We start from the raw sequence: 23,922 nt of genomic DNA, 5'->3' as shown, positions 1-23,922 counted from the left end.
GCACAGCTGACATGGTTGCCAATTACTCTTAAGTATTTGATGAGACTGACAAACCTATTCAAGAATATAAGCCAACAAATGGGTCAGGTTAAGACCAGTTTATTACAGGTCTCTGCTACCTCGGTACCCTATGCTCTGAACGAGAAAGTAGAGCAAGAACTGAAAAGATCCGAGACTGAGTACATCATAGAACATAGAACAGTACAGCACAGAACAGGCCCTTCGGCCCTCAATGTTGTGCCGAGCCATGATCACCCTACTCAAACCCACGTATCCACCCTATACCCGTAACCCAACAACCCCCCCTTAACCTTACTTTTATTAGGACACTACGGGCAATTTAGCATGGCCAATCCACCTAACCCGCACATCTTTGGACTGTGGGAGGAAACCGGAGCACCCGGAGGAAACCCACGCACACAGGGGGAGGACGTGCAGACTCCACACAGACAGTGACCCAGCCGGGAATCGAACCTGGGACCCTGGAGCTGTGAAGCATTTATGCTAACCACCATGCTACCCTGCTGCCCCAAGGGGTACCCTGCTGCACATCTCTTTGGGCAGCACGGTAGCACAAGTGGATAGCACTGTGGCTTCACAGCGCCACAGTCCCAGGTTCGATTCCCCGATAGGTCACTGTCTGTGCAGAGTCTGCACGTTCTCCCCGTGTCTGAGTGGGTTTCCTCCGGGTGCTCTGGTTTCCTCCCACAGTCCAAAGACGTGCAGGTTAGGTGGATTGGCCATGATAAATTGCCCTTAGTGACCAAAAAGATTAGGATGGGTTATTGGGTTACGGGGATAGGGTGGAAGTGAGGGCTTAAGTGGGTCGGTGCAGACTCGATGGGCCGAATGGCCTCCTTCTGCACTGTATGTTCTATGTTCTAAAGTTGAACAAAGTTATTTTTTATTCATTTACGGGATGTGGACTACTCCCATAGTGGCAGTAACAAAGTCAGATTGTAGTGCAAGAACATGTGGGGATTATAAGGTAACCATAAATTAGGTACAGGAATGTGATCCACCTGATATTTTGCCCAACATGGAAGATCTGTTCACAGTGTTATCAGGAGGCCAGATTTTTACCAAGTTAGATCTGACAAACACCTATCTGCAACTGGAGATCAATGATGAGTTTAAGTCATATTTGACTATTAATACAAACGTGGGGGTTTTTTTCAGTTCCACAAGCTGTTATTTAATGATTCTTCAACCCCTGGAATTTTTCAAGGGGCAATGAATCAAATTGTGCAAGGGATTCATTCAGGGAGTAGTGTGCTATTTGGATGACGCACTATGTTCAGCTCCAAACCAGCAGAACCGTAATGACAGGCCAAATTAATTACTATGGTAAATTCACACCAATTTGGCAACCTTATTGCATCCATCAAATTAATTCTTGAGAAGTGTGTTCCGTGGAATTGGATAAGGTTGTGTGACGAGGCATTCCAGTTCTGAAAAAGTAAATTGATAGATAGCACAATGCTTGTGCTGTCATCTCTCGTGTGGTGGATAATGGTGAGGAGAGAGAGCAATTGCAATAATACCCTCCATATCAGTGCGTGGAAATATGCACAGATAGACTGAGTCTTTAAATTTGGAGTAAGAAGATTTCATAAACACTTTTTCGGTCATAGTTTCATGATCGAGATTTTGCAGATTTAAAGAGCAAATTCATTGTGATAAATATCTATTTGAATTGGGTTAAAGGGTTTTCAGTGAATCGAATTACAACTAACAAAGCTCCAGATATTTTGTGTAATTTGTTTTCTGCTTATCAGTTGCCAGAGGAAATGGTTAATTCAACATACGTTGGGCGTGATTCTCCATCGGCGATAGGGTGGAGAATCCGTTCCAACGGCAAAATAGCAGCGGGTGCCAATTTGACGTTAAATCGCAATTTCCCATTGCCTCGACAGCAGGGTCAATGCCTTTCAGAACAAAAGTACAGTATTCACTGTTTACATATCATTAGCGGGCCTGACCCGGTATTGTCTAAATGGCCTCCTTCTGCACTGTAAATGCTATGAAATTTCAGCTGCATCAGGTTGTCCTCCTCGGGTGGGGCCATATGGAAGAATATGAGGTCGGGTTGAGCTCATCATCTGTCCACTACATAATAACTGATGATTTTAGGTCATGATGGTTAGACACACAGTGCAACTAATTCACCACTGGCATGGTAGCACAGTGGTTAGCATGTTCTCCCTGTGTCGGCGAGGGTTTCCTCTGGGTGCTACGCTTTCCTCCCACAGTCCAAAGATGTGCAGGTTAGGTGGATTGACCATACCATCAAATGAAATCTATGAAATCAAACTATTTTGAATCCGCAGCAACTGGGTACATGAGGCTTTTTTAATACCCGAAGGTCGGGGTCACACAAGCTGGCAGGAGGATTACACCTCGTTGGTCCTCTCGCAAGATGATATTGGCTTTGAAAAAGTACCTTATCCGCTCTGCATACTGAGTCCACAAGCCTCCAGTTTCCCAAAAAGCAGCATTTTTGAAAGCTAGTTCCACACCCTGCTGCACGACAATCTTCCGGAGCTGCTGGGGCGCTCTGAAATAGAGGTCACATTTTCCTTTTCCCTCGTCACCAGTTTAATAACCAGGAAGCAGCAGTAGGAAGAACATAGATTTTAATGCAGGTCACATAAAGTCTGCCCATGGCAGTGAACTATTTAGACTACACAGATCTGTTGGGACAACCAACATGCCGGTCCCTGTTTGGGCCGACCTTTATGCTTGATCTTACAAGCCCAGCTGGGAGGGAATTCCGCCCACCAGCCGGGAAGCTTATTATCCACAAGCCCCACAGGGAGATCAATTATGGTTTCGACTTGGCGGTTATTACATTATCCTTTGGAACCAGAGGAAATGGTCTTTCCAAATTAATTCTAAAATGAAATCCAAGTGTTGAATGTACATTTATTTTCTATGTCTGATTTTGAGACTTTAGCTGGTTCATTTTCAATAATTTTGGGGCCTGCAATGAAGTGGGCATTTCATGGTGAAATTTTGTCTCCAGCCAAGGGTATTGTATCAAAAACCATTCTCTCTGTCACTTGGAAATTAACAATTTCTCTTCAAATTTAAAAAATCTTCCCAACTCTTCCCCCGCTTCCCCTCACAGTGAAAGCAAATAATTCATCACCTATCACGGGGGATATAGGATTTGAACTCCATTATGTTGACTATCAGATCAGTTGTGCCAGAACTGCGTAGGCTGCAAACTAAAAATTGTGCACAACCATTTGAAATGTGAGCTTCCTGCCTCCCCAAGCCTGCAAATGTGAAAATTAGTGAAGCTTTTCTAGAGGCCTGTGGGGGGATACTTTCTCGGAAAAATAAAAACCTTTGCATTCACAATGCTGCATTTTGATTAATTTAAAACACTTTAAAAATCACAGTGGATAATAACAATTTTTTTTTTAAAAGGCAAACCAATGCTCCACAAGCTACCTCAACAGCCATTCTCTAACATTTCACCTGCTGTCACCCAAGCTCATGGAAGCAGTTTATAGAGGCATTGTGCTCCATCCAACCTCCCATGTCCTACTCACAATGACACTCCTTCCCTCCCCAACCCATCAATTCGTGCTGACACACTTTTGCCCCTCTACCTCCCACGCCATCCACAATTCAACCTGGAACTCTGCTCCTCTCCGTCCCAGGGTGAAGCAATGCTCTTAACCATGCTGTTCAAACTGGCCTTCTTTATTGCCCAATTCAGGCTGGCACACACCTTTTCCTCACATTTAATTAATGCTGACTCTCTCTCCACCCCCGCCATTCCAGTTCATGCTGGCATACTTCGTATTAGTCAGGGTTCACCGTAGTAGAAGCTGCAGGAGATTGACTGCAAAATTTTTCTAACAGGTCAGGTTTGATAGTTATCAGCCTAAAAATAAGGTGACAGATGGTCTGGTTCAGAAGAAAACTTACAGAGGAAGTTGTTACGCAAATACTTAATCTAGAGATACCTCCGGTGAATATGTTTTTGACATACGTAAATTGGGTGTTAGTGTAGATTGAATCTATTGAAGGCTTTGCCTGCTTATAATTCTCCTCTACCCATGCAATTGGTGTAGTGATCAAAGTCTGAGAGTAAGTTGTGTACAGTCTGTTGAGGCCTTCAAAAGGGTATAGAACCTACAATGTAGAAGGAGGCCATTCGGCCTATCAAATCCGCACCGACCCTCTGAAAATGCACCCTACCTAGGCCTAAACCCCCCCCCCCGCCTTATCCCTGTAACTCCATAACCCCACCTAACCTACACATCTTTGGAAACTAAGCGATAATTTAGCATGGCCAATCCACTAACCTGCACTTCTTTGGGCCATGGGGGGAAACTGGGGTGCCCAGAGGAAACCCACGCAGAAACGGGGAAAAAATACACACAGACAGTCGCTCGAGGCCGGAATTGAATACGTGCCTCTGGTGCCTCACTGTGCCACTGCCCACTTGCTGTGCATGTTCTTCAGTCTTCGATGTCCTGCTTCCATTTGAGTGCAGTAGTACAGTGGGTATGTAACTGGATTAGTAATCCAGAGACTGGACAGAATAACCTGAAGATCCGAGTTAAAATCCTGACAGGGCAAATGGGAAATTTGAATTCAGTTAATTAAGTAAATAAACATCAAATGAGAAGCTAGTATCAGAAATAGTGACCATGAAATGGTCAAGTGTAATAAAAAAACAAACAAATGGTTGGCTAATGTGTTTTAGGGAAGGAAACATGCCATCCTTACCCAGTCTGGCCTGTTGTGATTCCAGACCTTCTGCAGTGGGTTGACTTTTAAGTGTCTTCTGAATGGGCCCAGCAAGCCACTCCATTATATCAAAACAGCAGGCTAAAACGGTTCAAGAAGGTGTCTTACTATCACCTTCTCAAGGGCAATTGGGGATGGCCAATAAATGCTGGCCTTGTCAGCAATTCCATATTAGTGAATTAATAAATGAAAAGCACACATAACACTGTCACCTCTCCAGTTTAGGAATCTATTGTTCAGAAGCACCAGTTGTCCAGAAATGCTTTGAGCAAAACCTCAACATCATTGGCATCGTTTTAGTGCAGTACTTTGGCTGTGGAAACATGGATGGAAGGTATAATATTTAGACAAGTAAAATATTTTTTATTAATGCTTTATCATATTTCATCATTGTTTTATCTTTCAGGCAAATATTTACATCTACAATATTTTCCAGTTCACACACTTGTGGTTAGGCATTCATTCTATGATCCAGAAAATTGCAAAATCCAACACTGACTTGGACCCAAGCTTTCCAGACTGGAGAGGTTCCAGTGAGCCAACAATAAAGCTTGTACAGCAGAGGGAACCAGCTGATCTCTAATTTTATTTTGGTGCATACATTAAAGAACAAGAGGAAGCAGGAAAGGGTATGTGAGGACATCAGAGGGCACAGAAACAAAGATTTGCATTTCTGTAGTGTCTTTTGCAATCTCAGGATGTCCCAAAATACTTTACAACCAATTAAGTACCTTCGTTTGAATTGTGATCACTTTTTCATAATGAAGGAAATACAACAGCCAAATTTGTACATCTAAAGGTACCGCAGGCACCAATGAGATAAATGAGTAGATAATCTAATTTTTCAGAGTTGATTGATAAATATTGGCCAGAACATTGGGAGAAACTCCTCTGCAGTGCTATGAAAGGCCAAGTGGAATCTTCAACATCTCAGCTGAAAAGTGACAGCCCTGATAGTGCAGTCCATTCATAAGGTGATCCTGGGCTCAGTGGTGACATTTGCACCGCTGGATTGCCTGTTTCAGAGCTGCCTAGGCTTCTGTGTCAGGGCAGTCCTGAAGGTATGCTACACTGTTGGAGAAATCATCTTTTGTTTGAAATTTCAAACTGAATTTCTGTGTGCCCTCTTGAGTGAATGTGAAAGGTTGCTTGACATTCAGAGGTGTTCTGAAAAGTGTCGTGACCAATATTTCTAAATTAGATGATCTGGTCATTATCATAGTACTGGTTGTGGGATCTTAAATTGGCTGCATCATTCCCTGCAGTGACTCAATTGCAGAAAGGCATCATTGACTGCAGAGTTCTTTGAGATATCCTGAGGTGATAAAAGGTGCTGCACAATTTATGTGACATGGGCATTATTTCATAGCTCAGCATTTGGAAAGCAGTAGTGTCATCAGATAAAGTCAGCATGAACTTATGAAAGACAACTCATGCTTGACAAATCTACTGGAATTCTTTTAAGATGTAACTAGTTGAGTTGACCAGGAAGAACCGGTGGATGTGGTTTATTTAGACTGTCAAAAGGCTTTCGACAACGCCTCACATAGCAGATCACAATGTAAAGTTAAAGCGCGTGAAATTGTGGGTATTGTATTGAAATGGATAGAAAGCTGGTTAAAAATTAAAATTTATAACTTTTATTGTCACAAGTAGGCTTACATTAGCACTGCAATAAAGTTACTGTGAAAAACCCCTAGTTGCCACATTGCGGCGCCTGTTCGGGTACACAGAGGGAGAATTCCGAATTCTCAGCTGGTACGGGAATTGAACCCGCGCTGCTGGTCTTGTTCTGCAACACAAACCAGCTGTCTAGCCCACTGAGCTAAACCAGCCCTGGCAGGAAGCAAAATGTTAGAATAAATGGGTCTTTTTCTGATTGGCAAGTAGTGACTAATCGGGTACTACAGAAATCTGTGCTATGACCCCAACTGTTCATATTATACATGAATGATTTGGACGAGGGAACTAAATATATTGGGCTGTATTCTCTGTCGGTGGGATGCTCCATTTTGCTGGCAGCCCGAGGGATTCCCGACGGTATGGGGCAGCCCCACAATGCGAAACCTCATTGACTAGCTAGCGTAATGGAGGATCCCGCCGACGGCGTAAAACAGAATAAGTGGTGCGGCAGGGCGGAGAATCCAGCCCATTATCTCCAAATTTAGAGATGATTAAAGAGTTAGATGGGAGGGTGAAGTGTGAGAAAGATGTAGAAATGAAAAATGAAATGAAAATCGCTTATTGTCACGAGTAGGCTTCAATTAAGTTACTGTGAAAAGCCCCTAGTCACCACATTCCGGCGCCTGTTCGGGGAGGCTGGTACGGGAATTGAACCGTGCTGCTAACCTGCCTTGGTCTGCTTTCAAAGGCAGCGATTTAGCCCAGTGTGCTAAACCAGCAAAGATGCTTCAGCGGGATTTGGACAGGCTGACTGAGTGGGCATATGCATGGCAGATGCAGTATAATGTGGATATATGTTGAGGTTATCCACTTCGGTAGCAAAATGGGAAGGCAAATTATTAGAGAGACCTTGGTGTCCTCATGTATCAGACACTGAAAGTAAGCATACAGGCACAATAGGCAATGAAGAAGGCAAATGGTATGTTGGTCTTAATAGCGAGAGCATTTGAGAATAGGAATAGGGGTGTTTTACTGCAATTGTATAGGGCATTGGTGAGGCCACACCTGGAGTATTGTGTGCAGTTTTGGTGTCATTATCTGAGGAAGTATGTTCTTTCTATGGAGGGAGTGCAAAGAAGGTTTAGCAGGCCTATTTCTGGGATAGTGGGACTGTCATATGAGGAGAGACTTAATCGGTTAGGATTATATTCAAAGAACAAACTCCATTCATTGGAGTTTAGAGGTGTGAGGGGAGATCGCATAGAAAATTATAACATTCTAATAGGATTAAACCGGGTAGATTCAGAAAGAATGTTCCTGATAGTGGGGGAGTCCAGAACTAGGGATCATAGTTTGAGGATAAAGGGACTGAGGTGAGGAGAAATTTCTTCACCCGGATAGTGGTGAATCTGTGGAATTCCCACAAAAAGCAGTTGAGGTGAAAACATTGTGTAATTTCAAGAAGAAATTGTATAGAGAGCTTGGGCCTAACGGGATCAAGGAAAGATCAGGGTATTGAACTTGATGATCAGCCATGATAATGAATGGTGGAGCAGGTTCAAGGGCCGAATGGCCTCCTCCTATTTTCTACCTGTGTTTTTTTTTTAATCGATTGCAACTTAATTGTATAAAATGTGCAGAATTAACCCTGTGTAATTGAATACCTGTCATTAAAGCAGTGCCTCACAAACTTTCTCGCATTGACCCCATTTTGATGCTTCACAGTTGGTGCAACCCCAGAGTGAGAAATCTGGTGTGGGGAGTTATGTGAGGTGGACAGTTGCTGACTTGGGGGAACAGGGGTCAGGGTGAGAAATGCGGTTCAAATCACTGGAATGCAGCTACAAAAGAACAAAGGCAACTGGGTGGTGTGGCGCCAGGGGCCTGGGTTCAAATCTGACCTCGGCTGACTGTGTGGTGTTTGCACGTTCTCCCCATGTCTGCATGGATTTCCTCCGGGTGCCCCAGTTTGCTCCCACAGTCCAAAAATGTGTAGGTTAGGTGGAATGGCCATGCTAAATTGCCCCTTCGTGTCCAAAGATGTGTAGGTTAGGTGGAATGGCCATGTTAAATTGCCCCTTCATGTCCAAAGATGTGTAGGTTAGGTGGATTGGCCATGCTAAATTGCCCCTTCGTGTCCAAAGATGTGTAGGTTAGGTGGAATGGCCATGCTAAATTGCGCCTTCGTGCCCAAAGATGTGTAGGTTAGGTGGAATGGCCATGCTAAATTGCCCCTTTGTGTCCAAAGATGTGTAGGTTAGGTGGAATGGCCATGCTAAATTGCCCCTTTGTGTCCAAAGATGTGTAGGTTAGGTGGAATGGCCATGCTAAATTGCCCCTTCGTGTCCAAAGATGTGTAGGTTAGGTGGAATGGCCATGCTAAATTGCGCCTTCGTGCCCAAAGATGTGTAGGTTAGGTGGAATGGCCATGCTAAATTGCCCCTTTGTGTCCAAAGATGTGTAGGTTAGGTGGAATGGCCATGCTAAATTGCCCCTTTGTGTCCAAAGATGTGTAGGTTAGGTGGAATGGCCATGCTAAATTACCCCTTTGTGTCCAAAGATGTGTAGGTTAGGTGGAATGGCCATGCTAAATTGCCCCTTCATGTCCAAAGATGTGTAGGTTAGGTGGAATGGCCATGCTAAATTACCCCTTCGTGTCCAAAGATGTGTAGGTTAGGTGGGGTTATGGAGTTACAGGAACAGGAGAGGGGAGTGGACCTAGGTAGAGGTTTCTGTCAGAGGGTCGGTGCAGACCCGATGGGCCAAATGGCCTCCTTCTGCACTGTAGGAATTCTATAGTTCTATCTACCATTGAGCAGGGTCCCCTGATGGCGGAGATCAGGCCTCAATATCACTTCATCAGGCCCACTGGCAAAATAAATTCAAGGTGCCTCCCAGCCAGTCCATGTTGAACACTACCTGGAAGAGGCAAGGGATAGCATGTACTTTGGGTGGATGACTTCGCTGCTGACCAAGTTGAGCGAGTCCTGAAAGATATATCTGTCAGACTCATCCTGCAGCAGATGTTTAGTGAAGCAACACGGGGGTGGGGGGAAACTTGTTTGACCTCGTCTGCACCAGTCTACCTGTCATGGATGCATCTGTCCATAAGGTGATTATTAGGAGTGATCACTGCACAGTTAATTTGGACACCAAGACCCATCTTCGTACCGAGGATACCCTCTATTGACACAATTATGGTGCTGTGGTGTCCGTCTACTCTCAATCAGCAATGTGGCTGAAGTTGTTGTCGTCAGAGCTATCAAGCAGTACTTACTCAGCAGTAACCTGCTCACCGGCACTCAGTTTGGGCCCAACCAGGGCCAGTCACCTCTATAGCACATTGCAGCCTTGATTCAAAACGTGGACAAAAGAACTGAATCCCAGAGGTGAGGTGAGAATGTCTACCCTTGATATTCAGGCAAAATTAAAGTTTGTCGGAATTGGCTGGAGGCATAGCTAGCACAAGGGTATATGGTAGTGGTTTTTGGAAACCAAACATCTCAACCTTAGGACACCACTGCAGGAGTTCTTCAAAGTAGTGCCCTCAGCTGAAATAGCTTCAGCTGCTTCATCAATGACCTTCACTCCATCATAAGGTCCGAAGTGAGGATGTTTGCTGGTGATTGTACAATGTTCAGCAATATTCATAACTCCTTAGGTAATGAAGCAATACATGCCCAATGCAGCAAGACCTTCCAGCTTGGGCTGATAAGTGATGAGTACTATTCACACCATGAAAGTCCCCGGCAATGGCCATCTCCAACAAGAGGGATTCTAACCATTTGCGATTGGCATTCAATGTAATTAGCATCGCAGAACCCCCATCGACAACATCCTTGGCTGGGGAGTGGAAATTTAAGATTAATCAGTCATGTTCTCATTGAATGGTGGAGCAGACTCGCGGGATTGAATGGCTTACTCCCATCCCCATGTTCCTGTATCCCCACCTTTGGTGGGCCTCTTCTGCCACAATTGATGATGGAGGAGTCTGGTATATTGACAAATAAATATGATGTCATGAGGTTGTCGGGCTGTAATTTGACTAATCTGTGTAGCAGCTCTTCCGACTTTGGTACCAGTCACCAGGGCCGTGATTCTAAGTGTTGACGTCAACGGGCCTCTTGGCCCAGCGATTCTGTGGCCCACAGGGAGGCCAGCACGGCGCCAGAGTGCTCCATAATGCTCCAGCTGCCGATACGGGTCCGCGCATGTGTGTGACGGCCGCTTCCACGCTGGTGCCACGCGACATGGCGGACCCACACCGGGCCGATGCGGAAGATAGGCTGCCCCCAGATCGCACGCGCGCACGTCGATCAGAGCCCCCCCCCCCACTGCCGGAGACTGATTTCCCCCACCCCCCATCAGGACGCCCACCACAGCCACGATGCCGAGCTCCCGCCGGGTGGAACCATACGTGAACCACGCTGGTGGGAACTCGGCCGGTCAACCGCGGAGAATCGCTGCGGGGGCCTGTTTCAACGGCCCCCGACTGGCGCCGCATCTCCGGTCATCGGAGGTTCAAGTCCTGGCACTACCTGCGCACCGAGCGTGACTTCGGAGCGGAGGCTCGGAGAATCCCAGCCACGATATCAGGACTTTTGTCATTTCCTGATTCAAACTATCTGTGCAGCTTTATTCTTTTGTTCCTTTCCAGCAGTTTGATACAACTGCACGGTTTGCTCAGCCACTTTGAAGGGTAGTTCAGGATCCAACCACGTTTGTGTGGAACTGGGGTCAGATGTTGGCCAGACCCAGTAAGACCAGCAGCTTTCTTTCCCCAAAGGACATTAGTGAACCAGTTTTTACAATAATTTTTCAGCCCCATTGTCACTTTTGTACCATCTTATTAGGCCCAGATATATTAATTTTTTGTTTTAATTCTCAAAATTATACGGTGGGATTAAGAACTATTTTTGTCTGAATTACCTATCCAGTAACATAACGATAATGTTATCTATGTGCATTTTGGTTAATTTCATGCATTGTGCATACTATGCATAGATATTTAAAGCAAATATGAAGTGACGGGTACATTTTCAATGGGACAGCCAGGCCCTTATTTCCCCACACAGCAGTCACTGTGATATATCCAAGCCCCATCTTCTACATCACAAAGGTTCAGATATTACTGTGTGGTGCCAGTGCAGCTTCGCGTCCTTGATTTGGTAACTTAAAAATTTGCCTCTGTAATCCTTGTTGCTTCTAGTTAAGTCTGTAATGCGACATTTAACATCAGCAGTAACTTCCATCGGATTCTTTCAACTGTCTGTTATTAATTTGTAAAGGATCAAAGGAAATCTCAGTGAACTGGCATCAGTGGCTGCTTGCTCTGTTTCTCCAAATTTCTGCCAAAATGGCGATGAGAAAAAACAGTACCCAGTGGAAATTCTACTCCAAAATATTTACTACGACTTTCCATAAACAAGTTAATGTGAACAACTCTACTGTAGTGAACTCAGAGCAACGGTTTTGATGAATATATGAGCCGGCATGATTCTCGAATGCCATATTTTGCAGACAGAGGTTTCACTACCATACTTTGCCATCGTACCTTAAGCTAAGTAGTGCGGCTTGAAAGCAATTGATTTTGCAGAGGGCATGTGGGGAAAGGTGAGCCAAATATGGCACCCAACAGTTGAAGGATGAAAGGTCCAACTTTGTCTATTGACTAAAATGAAGATGAGAAGGAAATAAAATTAAACAAGGTGTTAAATCCTCTGCTCACTGCTAAGCAACCCAATTGCTGCACACTTACAGGCCACTGCTCAAATGTCTCTCAACAACGAATAATTTCATTGAATCAATTAGACCTATTTATATACACCCCAGTAATTTAATTCCATTAAGACTGGAGTGTAGATAAATGTGAAGCCTGTATTTGACAGTGCGTCAGAGACTGTGCGCATCCCACGTAGAGGGAGCGCTGCACATGAGGGTGCAGTATGTTTAAAGTACAGTATCACTATTTCCACATTTATTTGTGTCAGTTGCCAACACTGTTGGAGAATGACTGAGAAATCCAATACGTTATAACCCAGGACCTATCGGTAAACCAACATAGTTGATAAATTGCAGGTTTATGATTTCATTACACTCCGGTAGAGAAGAAAATCTTCGCTCAGTAGGTTTTCTTTGACTAGAGATTCAATGATAGTGATTAAAAAGAATGATGGGTGACATAGCCCACATCAGCTATCATGGGTCATTTAGTGCAGCTGCATTGTGTAGTAAGTCACATCAAACACAAACATGAACCAGCTGTAAGGCCAGATCTCGACCTGCACTAGCAGATGAATGGTAGAGCTGTAACACTAAAAACTCCAATCATCTACTAGGAATCAGCACTATCAAAGTAATGCCCTGGTTACTGAATCTGCTAGATTTCCCCGACATCTTGTTTCAATCATTTTTTTTAAAATTCTGCCGAGAAGTTAACAATGCATTTTCTTTTAGGTGGTAGAACATGGCTCCTACTGTTTATAAATAGGACCTGATTTTCATTATTGAGATGGGGAGCTCAGGTTGGGAAATTCCCCACTTGGTCAACCCACCTCAGTTTAAATGGACTTGTGCGAGCCAGTTTTTGCTCCAAGGTGGCGGGGGCAGGATAGAATCAGGCCGGCCGACCCCAGAAGCGGATTCTAGACATCTATAGGGGTAGACAAGTGCCAAGGTGGGCTGGTTAGAAGACTCGCCTCAGTTCTTGATGATTTTGTTCCAGTTGTTCTAGTCAACATTAGACCCTCTAGCCATCAACAACTCCCACCCAAACCTCATGGTCCCTCATACCATCTTTCCCCTTTCATACCAACTTATGCCCCCCATCCCCACCATGGGTCTTCATATCCTCCATGTCACTGCCATAACCACTTACCTAGTATTCACATGGGTACACTTTAGGAGTCATGTGAAGATGAAAAATGTAACTTCCAACGATTTCATACAGCTCTCGTTCATACATAGTTGCCTGTGAAAAAACTCCCATTCAAGAATCCCGTTCAAAGATTTTGGGCGGAATTCTCCATCCGCCCGGCAACTGGAGAATCCCGCCCGAGGTCAATGGAGTTCTCCGTTGTATGTGGCTCACCCATAGCGTTCTTGCAGCGGGTGGGGTGGGAGAATCCAGCCCTTTAAATCACAAGTGGTTACTCTTATAAAATCAAATAAACTTTTATTCATACCCCAGATTAAAGACAGCTAAACCTTTAATACGCTCTTTAAATTATCAATCACACTGAACTCGGAAGACCCTGCTAAGATAATTCTACCTTTTGAAAGTCAGCCCAGCATTCATAATGACATAATAATAGTTCTTGGGGAAATGTTAACAAAGACCTCTATTGAAACTGCTCAACTAGATGGTAATGTTTTCCCTGCCCTTCAGCAGATGGCCTGTCAGTCTAAGCTGTCCAGCATAGGTTTTTCTTTAACTGTCACTGACAGCTTCAGCCTGATATATTTTAATGTTTAAAGAGCAGGGAAGTTAAAGAAGTTAAAATCATGACAGTCATACAGACCTTATCTACCTTTGAAGAGTGTTTATGTCTACTCCATAAATTTCTGATTACCATACTGTGGGTTGAGGGCCTTGCAACAGCCAAAACGCGGTTTGTTTCAATTCAGCATTAAGTTCAAATAGTCATGCAGACTTTCAGTTTCCCTTTTATGTGAATCACACCCTGCTTCCTTCTTTTTGCCAGTAAAAATTGGATTTGTCTGAAATGGAAGTGGGATTTCCACATCCAGGTCCTATCCACCATTTTTAAAATAGAAAATCTGGTCCATACTTTAAAAAATTAATTTATGTTAAAGTGATCAAATTTTCAATCATGTTTTTAAAAAAAAAAAAAAAACCACCCTGCGGTGACTTCAGATTTGGTACATTCCTACCAGTGAAGTGCAAATTAGACATTGCATGAGTTATATTCACTGCCTTCTAAACATGGCAGTGTCCCAGAAAAACAGAAATCATGGATGATTACTTACACAATTTCTGCTAAGTAATTATGAAAGTGTATTGCAAATTGTTATGCTATTTGGATAAAGGATTGTAAGTGCAGTTGGCTCGAGAATGTCGTCACTGGAATGAATTGCAGCATTGTTGTAACGGAAGCTTCGTTTTTCTGCTTGCAGAGAAGCAAAGAGCATGTTCTGCATACAGGTCTGCAAAATCAGGTTGTGATTTTATGATCCTGCATACCCAGCAAGGTGCTGTACTTTCAGGGTTAGTAGTGAGAGAAATGGTGCCCCAATCAAAGCTCTGACCTTCCAGTCTGTGCAAGCTCCATTTCATGCTCTGACTGTGAGATTGATGCATAACCCTTTGGGCAACAACCAAATGTACCCACACGTTTGGAAGTCCAAGTGCAGAGCCCATCATGCCCAATTCAGCCACTTCCAATCAATTTCAATTAGTGGAAAATCAAGAGTCTAGCAAACAAGTGCACTAACCTCCATTGGACAGCCGGATGGAGTATTGAAATTTTGGGGCCATACGGTTAAGCTCCCTAGTCTACCCAACAACATACCTCAACCATAACCTCTACACAGACCGACAAAACAATATCATCATTCCCAGAGCAGGCAATCTATTTATAACATCTCTCAGTCAGTCGATCAACTTAGGATCGATTAGTGACGGAGACAAATTTTTCATAGAATTTACAGTGCAGAAGGAGGCTATTCGGCCCATCGAATCCGCACCGGCTCTTGGAAAGAGCACCCTACCCAAGGTCAACACTTCCACCCTATCCCCATAACCCAGTAACCACACCCAAGGGCAATTTTGGACACTTAAGGGCAATTTAGCATGGCCAATCCACCTAACCTGCACATCTTTGGACTGTGGGAGGAAACCGGAGCACCCGGAGGAAACCCATGAACACATGGGGAGGATGAGCAGACTCCGCACAAACAGTGACCCAAGCCGGAATCGAACCTGGGGCCCTGGAGCTGTGAAGCAATTGTGCTATCCACAATGCTATCGTGCTGCTATACATAATGTCCTTTAGTAACTGGGTTAAAGCTGACTGGGCTCATTGCACCCTTAGAGCAAAAGGTTAAAGATTTTTCCATCAGTCTGGGATGAATGAGAGGGGGCCTCTCCGCCCCACGTCCCCATGAGGTAATACCATAATACAGTGGTGCCAGTAAGGAGCCTGGCTAAATAGCACATTGGGTCAAAGATAGGGCTGTAACATTATGGTCCTGATCTTTCTGTAGCAGTGAACCCTGGTGAAGTTTAGTGGTTAATTTTCTTTTTTCATTTCCCAGGGCAAAATCGCTGACCGAGTTGGATATTTTCCTGCAACCTTTGTTCAGAAAGTAATGACGGGCGAGAAGGTCTTCAGATGCAGCAAACCATTCACAGGCTCAAAAGAAGGACAGATAAATGTGAAAGAAAATCAGGTATTAACATCTGAAAGCTCTTCTGTTTTTATTTTAAATATGAAAAACGAGCTTCACACAATGTCGTCTCCAAATTATCCCAAAGTTGGGATTAATGATTAAAGTGTGGATAAGGGAAAAGATAAACCAGGAATAAGAGTTCTCAATTGGAGAAAGGGCAGTTTTACTGAGCTGATGTGTCATTTAGCAAAAGTAGATTGAAAACAGCTACTTGAACATAAATCAGAGTCAACGCTACGTGTTCAAGGAGACAGCAAGGAGAGTTCAGAATAATTATAATCCCACAAAGATAACATGACTCCCAAATGTAGAACACTCTGCACGTCAAGGGACATACTTGGGCCAATCTGGTGGCAGGGAGCTTTGCTGGTGCAATTGGGAAGGATTTAGGAAACTTGACAGGAGGATTCAAAGCTGAGGGAGAGAAGCAAAGATGAAAATGGAAGGCAGAAAATGAGAGAGTGAGTGGAAAGGCAAGAGAAATAATGGGTTTAAAAAAAGGAATTTGACAGTACTTAATAGTATATACTTCAATAGAAGCATTTGAGTGAATAAAGAAGATAAGCATCATAGAAGGAGGCCATTCGGCCCATCGAGTCTGCATCGGCTCTTGGAAAGAGCACCCTACCTAAGCCCACCCCTCCACCCGATCCCTGTAACACAGCAACCCCATCTAACCTAAGGGCACTTTATCATGGCCAAGCCACTGCTGGGACTACAACATTTTCTTGGTGAAGCAAGCTACAAAGGAGCCAGACTTGAATGTAAGGCTGGGCTGGGCAAGCGGGATTGGCTCAATATTTGATGCTGGCCACTCCTGCTGAGTGTATAATCCAGCCTGAAAGGTGGGGGAGGCCCTTGGTAGGCTGTTAATTGGCTTAAGGCCTTCAGTTGGCTCACATCCAAATGGGTCATCTGATGGTTCCCCACCTCTGGAATATTGCAGCAGGGCAGGAGGGGATAGGTAGGCACTAGGAGCCATGCCACTAACATCATGCCCAACTTCACAACCACCCCCCCAGCTTGGCATTATGCCACCAGAGGGCTATGAAATCCCCGCCCTGGTTACAGGGTTTTCACACAATGTAGAAGTAAGGAGAAAGACAGCAATATTGGTTTATAAAACACAATTACATCTGTGAAGAGGGATGATATGCTAGAAGGACCATCAATTGAAGTCATGCAGGTTGGACTGAAAAACAAGAAAGGGGCAATCAAACTGCGGAGTGAATTTTAGTCCCCCCCCCCCCCCCCCCCCCCATAAGTCAGAAGGCAATAGATATGTAGGCACATTTTTGAAAAGTGCAACAACATGACAGTAATAGGAGATTTCACCCATCCTAAAATAAACTTGGAAGAAATCAGTGTAAAAGGTATGGAGGGTGCAAAATTGTTAAAATGAATTCAGAAGAATTATTTCAGTCATTAGTGCAGCAAGTCCAACAAGAAAGGGCGCTGTTCTGGACTTTGTTTTAAGAAATGAGGCTGGGCAGGTGGAGGGGGTAATAATGGGAGACCATGGTCATAATTTGGGAGCGCAGGAGGAAAGTCAGAAAATCAATACCAATTAGGAATTCCAAAGTTCCGGGAACAGACGAGCACTTCTGCAGCTATAGGTGTGATTGCAGGATGGTCTTTTCTTTCCCTAGTGTCAGATCTGGATGACACTATGTGGCTGCAGAACATTCTGATGGGGAGGGTGAACAGCTAGACATTGTTATGGAACACAGTTAGCAAGAGCGATAAGATTCTACAAGCAGATTTTAGGGAGCTGGAAAGAAATTAATAAGCAGGACCTCAGCAGTAGTAATCTCCAAATTACTCCCAGCGCCACAAGCTAGTCAGTACATAAATATGAACAATGTGGAACAATACTTGGCTGGAAGATCATGGAGGCAAGAAGGCTTTGGATTTCTGAGGCAGTAGAACCAGCTCTGGGGAGGTAGGACCTGTACCAATTGGATGGGGTGTAGGTGGAATAGATATCAGTGGAAGAGAGTTTTTAAGGTAAGGATCCTAATTCAGTTGGATTTAGAGAAGTTATAGTAAAAGACAAAGTAAAAGCAGGAGTAAGAGTTCTCAGTTGATCTAAGGTGTCATTTAGCAAAAGTGGACACGAAACAGCTGCTTTTAGGTCATCCGAATTGGAGAGTGGGAGGGTTCAAGTGGGCAATAATGGGGGTTCAGAAGGAATGTATTCTGGAACTCCTAAATCTGGAGTCTCTTTTTTTTTTAAATTTAGGGTACCCAATTATTTGTTTTTACAACTAAGGAGCAATTTAGTGTGGCCAATCCACCTAACCTGCACATCTTTGGGTTGTAGGGGTGAAACCCACGCAGACACAGGGAGAATGTGCAAACTCCACACGGACAGTGACCCAGGGCCGGGATTCAAACCCGGGTCCTCAGCGCTGTAGTCCCAGTGATAACCACTGCGCCACATGCCACCCTCAAATCTGGGGTCTCCGGATGTAGGCAGCACACATATACAGAGAATGTGGCAATAAGGGGAGGATTCTGTCAGATACCATGATCTCCATATTGCAGAAAGCCAAGGGGAGTATAGAAAGTGCTGGGGTGAAATTAAAAAGGAAATGAGGAAAGCAAATGAAAAAATGAAAATCGCTTATTATCACGAGTAGACTTCAATGAAGTTACTGTGAAAAGCCCCTAGTCGCCACATTCCGGCGCCTGTTCGGGGAGGCTGTTACGGGAGAATGCATGAAAAGATATTGTCAAGTAAAATCCAGGAAGTCCTAAAGTTTTTTTATAAATAACAAATAGTTATTCCTTCGAATAACTACGGAACTCACTGGCACAAACCCTCACTGCATTTAAAAAGTACTTAAAAGATTTGTACTTGCAGTGTCATATCCTGCAGGACTAAGAGCTGGAAAGTTTATTTTGGACTGTATAGCTCTTTTCCGACCAACTCAGCATAACAGACTAGATGACTGCCTTCTGTGCAAATATATCTATGATTTTCATAATTGAAGACCTAAAACCCATTTCAAGTGTATACCCTGGAGCTCTATAGAGGTCCTTAACCACCATGGTATGTGGCAGATATCTGGCACACAATGAACACACACATGCCACCTGTATATTGGACCCTCAAGTATCCATTTTACATCTGTGAAGCTGAAAAATAAATGTAGTATAATCCTATAGTTTATTAGATACAAGACTTCCAAACTCCTTTTTAAAAACGTACATCAACGGCAATTACAGATGGGTAATAAATGCTGGCTTGGCCAGTGATGCCCCCTTCCCATAAATTAATTTTAAAAAACACGTCAACTCCTGGCAGTGCCTTTGGACATTTCCCTACATAAAAGGTATTATACAAATTCAAATTGTTATTTTTTTCCTCAATCCTCTACTAATCAACAGCCCTTTATGTTTTGTCTTGCAGTTCTTTGTTATTTTTAAACTGCTCAATGTTGTACCCTTTTAAAAGCTTGGACATTATATTTGCCCTATACCCTCCTTCAGCAATAAGACACTATTGCTGTTTCCAATGAATCCATATTGCAGTCAAGATCCTTTTCATCAACAAGTTCACCAGACTTCACAGTGCTGTTGCTGCCAAGGGCCCGGATCCAAAATAGTTGGCAAAAGGCGTGAAAGTGATGCAAGGAAATAGCGCTTCACCCAGACGTTTGTTGGAGTCTGGAATGAACTTCCTGACGGGGTGGTGGAGGCAGGTTTGATCGGGGTGTTCAAAAGTGAATTGGATTTCCATCTGAAAAGAAAGGCTGTCCAAGGTTACGGGGATGAGGTAGGGAAGTGGGACGAGGTAGAATGCTCCTTCAGAGAGCCAGTGCAGACTCGATGGGCCGAATGGTCTCCTTCAGCGCTACTATTTTGAATCTGTGCCCTTGGCAGCAACTGCACTGTGAAGTCTGGTGAACTTGTTGATGAAAAGGTCTGACTGTAATATGCATTATGGCCGAAGGATTCTGTGATGATTCACGTATAACAATTGACAGAGTGATTGCTCAAACCTATACTCCCAGTATGGATCATCGCCCAGAAATGCAGCATATCGCAAAATCATGAGCAAACTGCAACCATTTCTTCCATTTGGAGCTATTTCCTATCAAGTGCACCGAGTGGGAAAGGCGCCATACATTTGGAAATTAAAACTGCGGTATTTGAAGCCTCATTTAATGTTCATATGTCAATGTAATTACTAACTCATTGTCTCATCATTAAAGGCCAATCCTTGCAAATTCCACATTTATTAGTCGTGGATTTGTTTGGAATAAAAGTTCTGGCATTTCAACACAATAAATAATTGGTTCAGTGTATTTGATTTGAAGAAATGTTTGAAATATTCCAACCACTGAATAATGTGAAAGCTGATTCTGCACAAAGGTGCACTTTATTGTAGGGCTGTGGTATTAGGGCTGATTTTTCTTTCTTACTGCAATCCCACATGTCTTTTGCGCACATCAGGAAGTTGTGGCATGATAATCGTGGCCGGAATTCTGTGCTCATTGCGATTCACTTTTTCCACCGGCAGCGCATCCCCACCCACGGTTTCTGGGCGGCGTGGGGTGGTTTCAATGGGAAATCCCATTGACAAGAGGCGGGAAGATAGAATCCCATCATCAGCGAAGATAGAATCCCATCATCAGCCTAGGACTCCCGCCCTCGTGTCCCTGGCGCATCTGCTGGCCAGTGGGCAGAACAGGTTGGCATCACGCCACCTGGGACACTCGAACAGCAGCCGGGCCCATCCAAGTCCAGTCATCCCAGAAAACAGCTGCCAAAGGGCTCCCAGGTCACAGGGCAGGAATCACTGCGGGCCACCTCAACTCTTGATGTACCATCTGGGGATCCACCTAGATTTGGCGTTGGGGCCCGTAAGGCCTGAAATTGAGGCACTAGTTAAGTTAGCACGTATGCAGGACATAGTATAGCGATAAGAGCTAGGGCACAAACCTGTGTATATTTATGTATTATATATACATATACAGGTTTGTATATTCACTTTTCACAATTAACCTCATGAGGCACAATTCAGTGGCCTTGTTTCGCTCGAGCAGGAGCATGACAAGGCCAGTGAAGAGTGGGGGAGGCGGAAAACGGGAACAGCGCCAGGCGCCAAACCGTTTGCGATGCAACCAGCCCGCTCCCAGCGAAATCGGGATCTCGCCTTAGTGTAGCGAGAAAGCAGGTATCTATACTTCAGCCCTATTTCCAAACAATTAATGGGAGCGACCCCATATCCAAATGCCTCCCCCGATCCAGCAGCCTCCACAGCAAGTGATTACGCTGGCCTCGATTAGTACTCCTTTTGAAAAATGTGAACCTGGCCAAAGGGCTGCTGCGGGGACCCGAGAAGGTGAATAACCATCTTTGCTCAGAGGCAATGAACCTGGGGGCACTGGGCGTACTGTCCCTGTGGTAACTGGGGGGGGGGGGGGGGGGTGCAGACCCGGTTGGGGTTGAGCAGCCATGGGGGGCTGGAGATATCAGGGCTCGGGGGACAGGGGGGGTGCTCCTGCGGGGGGTGGGGGCGGCAACTGGGCACGGGTCCTCCATGCCAACCCCTGGATTGTGTGTTTCCGTTACTGGGGTATCCCTAGTCCTTGCCTGTCTGCCCTCACCAACCACTCTTATCTCCCACTGGCCGCAGAGGCTTCTGGTTGTGCGACCTTCGGCTATTGCCTATCGGGAATTGGCAATGATGGTTTAGTGAGCACTTCACACATGTGGATCCCTGTGGGTGGGAGGGCCATGAAGCGTGTGGGCCCATTGCCTAGCATCCCAATCAGACCGTGATGCATGGACACCGTGCTTGAACACTGCGGGAGGCAGCACCGCAGACACAGCAGCCGACATCCGAACACCCAGGGGATGGACCCCAGCCACAGGCACATGTCCACTGCTGAGGTATGGCAACATTCTCTGTTTGCGTGTCTGGGGTGCGGGGTGTGCAGTCCGGTGAGCAGGGCCCCCTCCCACTGCGGCCGGGTGTGCGTGGAGCATGGGATTGGTGGTCAGCCTGCATCGCAGAACAAACAGCCATCATACTGGTTGTGCTGAGGGTATTTTAATGTGCCTTGTGCAAGTGTACTCACTCTCCTGATGGTGCCGACCCACTATCCCTTCTCCCCCACGCATCCTCCCTTCCTTACCCCTTACCTAACTCCCCCACACAGTGCCCCCTCAGTGGCCCTCGATGTGTACGGCCTTCCTTGCTGTACGGCTACATCTAGGTGTGTCCCCAGGATACACATCAGAGGTGGAGGCAGCCAGCTGTATACCGCAAGCCGTGGCCTTCGATGCCCCTGGCGGAGGGCCCCAGCACACTTGACAGCAGCACATGCACAGCCATGCCACTCTCCGGGTGCTGGCTACGAGACGCGGCCTTGTCAGAGGGGTGGAACCCGGGGGAGCTGGTGGCCATAGTCGCCAGTCCATCATTTGGATCGGGGTTGCCGCACTGCGCACCCTCCTCCCGCTCGGTACCCATAGGGCCCTGGTGTTCACCTCTGAATGGAGGGCAGATGGATTGAGCCCCAGCTGCCCCTACGTAATTTGGCTCTGCCAGCCCTGGCGGCTCACCAATGTCTGCACGATGGTTTTGATGACCTCGGCAATGCTCCCCAGTGATTGGGCCACGCTCTGCAGCGCCTCAACAATGCCCACATGCAACTGGGACAAGCTCCGCAGCGCCTCGGCTATTCCTGTCTGAGAGCAGGACATGTCCCGCAGCCCCTCATCAAGTTCCGCCTGGTACTGGATCATATCCCCCCAGAGAGTTGGACAGAATACCGAGGCCCTCAGCCAGGGCCATCACTGACTGAGTCATGCCTTGGACACCTTCACTAATGCTGCTAACGTCATGAACCAGGCTCTCCACTGCGGTAGCCACCCTAGTAGTGTTGGCCTTGGTGCCATGCACCCCTGCGCTGGTGGAGGGTGACGATGACGGCTATGACGCATCAATAGTTGCATCCTCCGAGCTCTCCTCCGAAGTGTTCTCCTGGGAGGCGGGGTAGAATTACCCCAGATGGGCCGTCGGCTGGAGGTTTTGTGGGAGAATGGACAAATGGTCAATGGGAGGGATGGGTCAGTCTGTATGGCAATAACAACACATGTTGGCAGATCCTTCAGGTGGGGCCTGGTGGATCCTCATATCTGCGGCATATGCCGACATCAGCGTTGGTGACCGTTCTGTCCTTGGCCACACCCGTCACCTCCAGGGCCCCTTCCTCGAAGGTGATGAGGATTCTTATGTCCGGCACCCTGCTGCCCATCCCCCTCCGGTGATTCTGGGACTGCTTCTCCTGCGGTGACACAAAAGAGGACGTCATAAGCCGCACGTGTGGTTCACCATGGTGGAGGGGGGTGTGAAGGGACGTGAGAGTTGGGGTGGCTAAGTGAGAGCTGGGGGGGGGGGGGGGGGAATGCAGCCCATGTGGGCCTGGAGGCCAGTCCTCCTGGTCACACTGCCAGAGCTGATGGCCGCTGCCACACCATCCCAGGTGGCACTGGCTGCCCTTTGGCTCACCCTCCAGACCCCTCGGCAGAACAGGATATCCCTCCTGGCCTCCGCAGGTCCACGTCTTCGAATCTTGGGAAAGATAGTCCAGGCGCCATGGTGACGAACTGAGTGGGGTTGGCTGTCAAGTGCTGCTTAATGCTTCTCGACCTTGTTAGCGAGGGGCTGGCGAGCGCGGTCCCAGTAAATTGGCTGATGAGCCTTAGAAATCTTTCTGGAGAATCACAGCCATGTTCACGATGTTGCAACCTGCCTCGGTGCCCTGTGAGGTGGTGAGGGATGGGCAGGTCTAGGCTTGCCGCAGAGGGGGCGCTGGGACGTGGGGAATGGGCAGACGTTTGGGGTAAGCTTGGCTCAGGGACCCCATTTAAGCCAGCGGTCACCGCTCCGGTGTCCCACCCCTATCCCCATCTCCGGCAACCCAGGCCTGTGTGATGGAATGGCCAGCTTACATGCAGGGATCACCCAGGTGGACAGTGGAAAGTGCTGCCATGGGCAGGAGTCAGGCATTGTCAAATCAAAGTTCAGCAGAGCGAGTCGTCACCATCCTCCATTCCATGGATCGGTCCTGCTGTTACTGCCAAGCCTGGGCCTGCACC

General features: G+C 46.1%; 1 protein-coding gene across 2 annotated transcripts in view; it reads left to right on the top strand.

Moving 5' to 3' along the window:
- The window catches only part of stac (SH3 and cysteine rich domain), a 185,604-nt gene that overhangs the window by 152,491 nt on the left and 9,191 nt on the right, over positions 1-23,922 (top strand). For both annotated transcript variants that reach the window (XM_038809851.1, XM_038809850.1), the window contains one exon: positions 15,670-15,804. In XM_038809851.1, coding sequence (XP_038665779.1) covers positions 15,670-15,804 — 135 coding nt within the window. The remainder of the gene's footprint in view (positions 1-15,669; positions 15,805-23,922) is intronic.

The sequence above is a fragment of the Scyliorhinus canicula genome, chromosome 10 (genome assembly GCF_902713615.1).
Source record: "Scyliorhinus canicula chromosome 10, sScyCan1.1, whole genome shotgun sequence".
Taxonomy (NCBI): Eukaryota; Metazoa; Chordata; class Chondrichthyes; order Carcharhiniformes; family Scyliorhinidae; genus Scyliorhinus; species Scyliorhinus canicula.
The sequence above is the reverse complement of the archived record's forward strand: the minus strand, read 5'-3'. Positions and strand labels throughout refer to the sequence as shown.